The 7,590-nt window shown below is 49.0% G+C and overlaps 1 protein-coding gene across 6 annotated transcripts in view; it reads left to right on the top strand.

The window, feature by feature from the left end:
• cnc (NFE2 like bZIP transcription factor cap-n-collar) overlaps nucleotides 1–7,590 on the top strand; it is a 180,216-nt gene that overhangs the window by 124,156 nt on the left and 48,470 nt on the right. For 5 of the 6 annotated variants that reach the window (XM_011506686.1, XM_011506684.1, XM_011506687.1 and 2 more), the window contains exons 4-5: nucleotides 278–588; nucleotides 2,149–2,328. In XM_011506686.1, coding sequence (XP_011504988.1) covers nucleotides 278–588; nucleotides 2,149–2,328 — 491 coding nt within the window. The remainder of the gene's footprint in view (nucleotides 1–277; nucleotides 589–2,148; nucleotides 2,329–7,590) is intronic. The other variant, XM_011506685.1, reaches the window with a different exon arrangement.

Below are 7,590 nucleotides of genomic sequence, written 5' to 3' on the forward strand. Positions count from 1 at the left end.
TTTTTTATATTTTTATTTTTGTATATATGAATATGTGTGTGTATGTGTGCGTGTGCGTATATATATATATATATATATATATATAATGCAAGAATGAATCTCGAGAGTAGCATAAAAATAGCAGTCACATCGATAAGATAAGACGAAATCAGAGTTTGTTGAGGTAAAGATTGGCGCAAATGTTCGCCGCTAATCATCGTCAAACAGTCGCAAGAGCGAGAAAAAAAAAAAGAGCTCGTAGTCGAATAAAATTCTGAACGTAGATTCTGTTTTCCAGGCGAGTATATCCTAAACGCGGGCAGTTCCTCGTCGGAGAATTCGGATCAGCGCCGTCGGCGGGAGGAGCATCATTTGCTCGGCCTCGGCGCTGTTGAGGATCTCGTCGGCCTTGGCGAGGACTCCCTCGGCCTCAACGATAGCTTGGGCCTCGAGAATGACTTCACCTCGGAGCTCCTCGGCGACGACTGCCTACTAGACGGCTGCGCCGCCGTCGACGGTTTCCTCGGCAACGACACCCTCGGCCTCCCCGACGGCTTCAATCTCGAGGAGGCACTCCAGCTCGTCGGCCTCGATGAGGCCCAGCTCGAGGTCAGTTGCCACCACAGCTCGGACCTACTCTCGGGCCCTTACTCCAGCGCCATTATCGCAAGTCCAACGATCGAGACCAGCCCCGTATAACCTCCTTCGGCCTCCTCTTTCCTACAAAACGCAACTGCGAAAATGCCGCGCGGCGCACACCTAAGGAATAAGGTCTGCAAGGCGTGGTGAGGCTTACCGGTGGGCGATCGGGGTCCTGGTAGTTATAATAACCGATAAGCTATCCGGATGCTCCCATCTAAAGTCGACGCTCGTCATTCCGCGCGGTTATGCAGGTCGCCCGGATGAGAGAAACGGGTTACTTGGGACTTAAGGTTAGATCCGGTGAAATTTTAGCTGATAAATTGTATGGAGAGACGCGAGTACTCGCAGTTGCGATCGACGCGACCGATTGCGCAAGTTATCTGTCGAATGAGAATTACGGGTGTACATTTTCCAAGGCCATGGCACATTAATATCTTTCGTTTCAATTCAACTATCGATTCAATTTTCCCCACCTCGCTTACTCTTTCGTAGTTTTGCGGTTTTATTTTTAGACATTCGTCGATGTAAATTCATTAATAATTGCGAATAAGCGCGAGCAAATCTTACCGAACGCAGAAATTGTAACACCTCCCCCCCCCCTCCCACCACCACTTCCCCGTCACTTCGTTCTCCATTAATTTCTCGCGATTAATAATTGTAATTGGTTGAACGAACGTTGCGCTAATTAGATCGCGATTACCGGTCTACTTCTTCAAATGAGTAATATTCAAATAAGTCGTCGCTTTTAATGAAATTTTGAAGTGCGACAAATGCTCGATGATAATGCCAGAATTTTGTAATTTTGGCTTTTTAATTTAGATGCGCGGCATACCGACGATCGATAAAGGACCGCGTCGATATGCAATATTTTTCATTGCAATGTGCATTATTCTGTAACATTTTTTATTCAAACTAATATTATGCCGCTAGCTTTTCATACGCTTATTATCGGCTGTTCAAAAATCTCAATAAGATGAGTCAACAAAATGAGAGATCTCGTTAACGCGATGCCTAATAACAAGCCAAGTGACGTTACATTTTCATATTCTTTTTTTCCTTGTATCATTCGCACTTGTAATGGGAAAAGTCAACTTTGCCGGAAGATTTGTAATTTCGTATGGAAAATGAAGTATAGGGGAAGAGGCTGTAAAAGGACAGAGAAGAAGATAGACCGAATAAAGAGATAGCGCGTCGCGATATAAAACAGCCGTCGGATAAAAGTCTCGAAAATAATGACGATGATGCTTTTATTACTCATTAGGTAAGAGGTAGTTATGTTTTTATCAAATGCTTTCATCCTTCCTCCCTTCTCCTTTCACCGTCTGCCCCTCCCTCTCCCTCTCCCTCTCCCTCTCCCTCTCCCTCTCCCTCACATACCCCAACAACGATCGAATGACTGCTCTTTTCTCTGCTGCCCCATGCTGAGCACATACCCCAACAACGATCGAATGACTGCTCTTTTCTCTGCTAAAATAATGTAATTTTCTTGGTGGTGGTGGTGGGATCGAAATGGGGGGATGAATTTAGAAGAAGCCGGAAGTAAAGAAGAAGAGCGACGAGGACTCCGACGGAGCGCGTAGCGACTCGCGCGCATCCACGTCCGAGGACAACGAGGAGGAGAGCAGCCCTAAGGAAGCAGAGACCGACAGCATGATTCACACGCCCCAATATCATCACCCGCATCATCCGCACCACCGCTCATTCCAGGTAATGATGAGGTCCAAGTGTTTTGCGTCCCCCCTCCGTGGCTCCAAGCACTCGTAACGGCTTGTCGGCTCGGTTCGTTCAAACATTGTTAGGTGGCACACTGTGCTCATCAATTCAAAGTCAATTACACCGGATCGCGCAATTTTCCCTCTTTTTACATTAACGGAGGCTTGGAAAAAGTCTACTTTTCACGAGCAATTTATCGACTATATTACAAGCATAAATAGTTACATGGCAATGTCACATCGATGTACATGTCTCTTCCTCCTTCTCCACTATAATTTTCATGGAATCTTTTGGGTCTGGCAAGGATCGATTAATCATCCCAAGCCTTACACGATACCTTATTATTAATCGCCATTAAATTGATTTGCCCGAGCCTCGGACACATTAACTGTTCATACATCTGCATATCGCATGATGAAATTGATAAGTCAACTATAAATAATCAATAAATATTCTCGCGGGCGTACATTGTTAGTCTAAGGGGCTAGTAAAGAATGATAAACTGCCAATATCGCAACACTCTCATCGATTCATTAATTACGGGAGGAAGTTCTTTGCCGAGGAGACTCCGTTCGGCCGTACGCTGTTTCCGTGTCCTTGTGACCCGACGAGGAGCGAGAAGCCACCCATTATGGACATTGAAATACAGTTTCCCAAGAGCGAGTCAGACCTCTCGTATATAAAACGGAGAGTGACGACCATTTGACTGGCGAACGAGCACTTTTCACCCGCGCATCGTGAAAAGTCCGTGAGGCTGAATGAGCTTCTGATATACGAAGTAGGAAAGCGTCGAGGCGGCGGAGGAGAGTATGAGGAGGAAAAAGGCGAATGCATGGCCGAGCGACGCTGTTACCGCTCGGCCTTTTTACGGTCCATAAACGGGACCTAAGGTTATTTACAGCCAAGCCAGGAGATCCGCGCGCGCACCCAACAATTACACCTCGTAACCACCGTCTTAATGTAACGGGCGAACTTTGCATTTGCGCAACTCTCGGGCTGCGTATGGGATTCCTCCCATTTTCCGACTGACCAAAAATTGCTAGGGACGCCACGGATCATCTCACCAATCTACTCTTGTAGCTTTAACTTCGAGCGCCACCTAACGATCAGCCGTGGCCTTCACAAACCAGCAGCTTACGTTGAAATTTTATTAAAAAGTGTCTGATTAGTGGAGAGGCGTTTGATACTTGGAGCGGATACGCGAGTCGCGCATACATCTTAATTTTTGCAGGGATTTTCATTCGTCGATAGATAGATAGATAGATATATAGATAGATAGATAGATAGATAGATAGATAGAGAGAGAGAGAGAGAGAGAGAGAGAGAGAGAGAGAGAGAGATGGCCGATGCCTGTGACCGAGCTAGAACGACGGCCCAATTATCTCTCCAATCGAAGGTAGTGGGTGCTTTAACGCGGCGCAAATCCGTCGTAATTTAGTCGATGTATTGGCATGCGACTGACTGATTCGACGACAGAGCTGACACACACTAGCTTGTGATTTCGTAATACCAAATCTAACAATTAATTTTCTTTTTTAAAAATATACATAGGAATGAGAGGACATTTGGGTTAATGTTCAGGTTGTAACGCCGGTCGTTCAATCCGCAAGTCTCCATCAAGCATTGGGAGAAGCACCACGATACGGCAAAATCTCCGACTTTTTTTTAAGCGTCAACGTGACGCATCTCGGTCACCACTGGTCATAAAACACATTAGACGCAATTTTATGAATTAAGGCGGGAAGTAAAGAGTGCAATAATACATGCATATGTAGACGGCGCTAAATCAACGGCCGGTGATGTGAAAAGCCAGGGAGCGGGACGAGTATTAAAAGCACCCTAGGCCAAGCGAGCTTTTTCTTCTCATCGTTGCCACGCGTTGCCGAAACGGGCCATCCAGGTATTGCCGACTAGTCGTTCCGAGCACTTTGTTCATTACGAGGTATCCTCGTCCCCTCCTCCTCCTCATCCTCCTCCTCCCTCCTTCCTCGTATAAATAACAATTTATATGCGGACACAGCGACGATTTTCATTCATCATATAAACACCACGCAATAACGAGTAGTAGGGTCATCCGAATCCACGGACTCGCGCATTTTCCGCTAAATCTCGCTCGTTAAGATTTAACAATCGTTAGCTTGTATCACCCTAATGAAAGAGACGGACAGCTGGTGTATGGGAAACACGATGACGATGAAACGCCGAGACGAACGTAACGAAGTTGAAGAGAAGCTAATGCAGCTCGCGCTACCTATCCCATTCCCCGCAAATTCGTAAATTCAAAGGATTAACGACGATTAGCGATCTCACGATCACACTCGTTACACCGCCCAGTTACCACTGTCGTCGCACGAAACAAAAGCGGGCGCGCGCGTGCGCTACCTTAAACATTACGCAATTTAATTGTCGTAAAGGTCGGCCGCTTCCCAGCCGATGAGATTCGTGATCACGGCCGCAACGACGCGATGCTCCCCAAACGCTCTCGCTCTCGCCAAACTCGGTTGATGGACACGGACGACTATCCATCGCCTCGTGCGACCATACGACGCATCCAGCGGAACGCAATCCAGCACCGAGGATCTCCAAGGTAACGGAGGAAGAGGAGGCCATAACGTTTAATGCCCCTTTGTCAGGCGACTGACACGCACGTGGCCGCCGCCGTGGGAACGAGGCGTCTTAAGCGCCACGTATTTGCGGCGATTCGCATTGGGCCTCTCACGTTCGGAGAAACTGGCGCGAACGCTCCCCACCCATCGAACTCCGCTGTATTATCGAAGGAAACTTATGGGCATCGGCGAACGAGCCGCGATAGCGAGGTGCGATCGTTAGCATCTAAATGCGCGCTCGTGAAAGTGTGAGAGAGAGAGAGAGAGAGAGAGAGAGAGAGACAGAGAGAGAGAGAGAGAGGGACCGCGAACGATAAAAAGGACCGTGGAAAACCGCGGAGTTAAGTGTTGAGCCCGGAGGCGACAGTGCGCCGGTCATAATTCTCTCCTGGGCCTCGCGGCCCTCCCGTCACGCGAACCGCGACTACAAATCAAATTTATCCCCCGAGCCTCGTGGCGGCAGCGGCTGCGGTAGTCCATTGATATCCGCTGGCCCTTCGTTCGGCTCGAAGAGCCTTTTTACCGTGGACGGCTGGTCGGTCAGGCGATCGAGGAATCGAGGTGAAAGAACAAGCGCGGGGAGATGGACGACTTTCTAGGTGGTTTTACCTTATCGCCCGGGGCTGGCCGGAGCTGCCACGACGTATTTACGAATACGCGTGACATACGAGGGGGTTTTAAGTGCCGCACCGGGGTAAACCGCAGGGAAATTTATGGACGCTTGTAGCTCGTGCGAGGCTGCGCTAATATGATTTAGGCTCTCCGCGATTGGAAAATTTAGAAATTTGCGATATCGGCGCTACTTGACGTTGCCGCCCCGAGGACGCGATACACCTGTTCTTTTTTGGCTTATCGCAGGGGTGAATAATTACGCCAAGTTTCTCGTGCAAAGATATTCCGATTGCCGCGACGGAATTTTAGAAAAATTGATAAATCCTTGCGAGCCGTTTACCCGAGGACCTTATATGGGGACCCTCGAACTTAACACGAGTAAGACTCGTTTCGCTACGTAGTTACCTCAGATACAACGGCATCTCTTACAAAAATTGTGACAAGGACTGGACTATCTCGAGTGACTCGTGCACAATGTCTCTTTCTCATCGAGTGGATGATGCTTTTGTAAGTGGCTCGTTGGCTAGACTTGACCACGGGAAGGAAAAGCCGTTGCTTTGGTTTTTCATTGTAATTCAAGGTAATAGGATATTTGTAAATAATCTTGAACGATAAAAATGATGATAGGTTAAATACACATACACGCTGAACTGTCGGTGGGACTTGGACGGAAAAGACATTGAAATATCCAAAAAGGCTTCGAGATCACGAGGAGAAGAGCAAACAATGGACGCCTTATAATCTCCATTTTTATTAGAAAGTGCGGACAATGGTCGAATACTCTGGCCTACGAGAATCGATCAGGTACAAAGTATAATTATACACAGCGAATGATTTTGGCGGTGGCGAGTGGGGGAATTGGGGGGGGGGGTCCGGAATTCCAAGTTATCATTATAGAATAGAACCAAGCTGTTTAGCCATGGTTAACCATAATTAAGTATGGTGAAATGCGTCAAGGGTTTTTTTAGACGATCGAGCATATTAGACTTAAATAGACTGAGAATAGTAAGAAAGACCTTAGTTGATTAGGAATTAAAAGAAAAATAAAAAATAAAAAAAAATGAAAATCACAGTCGAAACCACACCGATCATCCAATAAGTCCATAATGATCTACTCCTTTGCTTCTTCCATGTCTTTCATGTGCCTCTCCTCGCGCACTATCCTCCTCCACGTACGTGCCTGTGCGTCTTTGTCACTGACCGTCTCACGACTTCCACGTTCGTTCGACGATTCACGCGCCAATGTCTCCCAGAATCGAGTCAAGCGCCAGCCACATCCAGCTACAACGCTCCGTCGCATTTACCGAGGAGTGATGATCATACCCCCCCCCTCCCTCTCTCTCTCTCCCTCTACCCTCCTACCCCCACCCAAACACGCACACACGCGCGCGCTAACACCTCGCCCCTACCCCCCGATCCCGTACGGCGACCCTCTACGGTCCTCCACCGACCCTCGCCCCGGTTACAACGCTCGGAATGCCAGGGCTCACGGGGCCCCCCAGGGCGCACGTGGCGTCCGTCGCGTCCGTGGCATCCGCGGCGTCCAATCGGCTTCGACGTCCCCACCAGAGAGCCCGTCCGGGAGCTGCTCGGCCACGGCGCCAAACCCCGTGCGACGACACTCGGCCGTGTGTGAATCGCGCGCGCGCACGCACGAGGATGAGCGAGTCGTGGTGAGGTGCGCGGCTCGACACACATGAACGACCTCTTCAAGAGCAGCCACCGCGCGGATCCGTCCATCGACCAAGAATGCTGCTGGAACTTCCTCCACGAGGACGAGGGACTGCCGCAGCAGGTACATTGTGCTTGAGTGGGTGGAGGCTCCTCCGCGGCCCGCTACCCGAGTGCATCCGCGCTCGTGTTCGGCCCGGGTCGTCGAGATCGCACAGTGGTGACGCACCCGCGCCGTACCATACGGTAACATGGATTTGGTAAATAAGGACCGAGGTCCCGGAGAATCGCCGAGCTAGCCGAGCGTCTCACATTATCCGCTGCCAATCCACTTCGGTTCTCCTGCTCACTTTTTATTCGCATCGCA

This window comes from Ceratosolen solmsi, unplaced genomic scaffold (assembly GCF_000503995.2).
Source record: "Ceratosolen solmsi marchali unplaced genomic scaffold, CerSol_1.0 scaffold6, whole genome shotgun sequence".
NCBI classification, from domain to species: domain Eukaryota; kingdom Metazoa; phylum Arthropoda; class Insecta; order Hymenoptera; family Agaonidae; genus Ceratosolen; species Ceratosolen solmsi.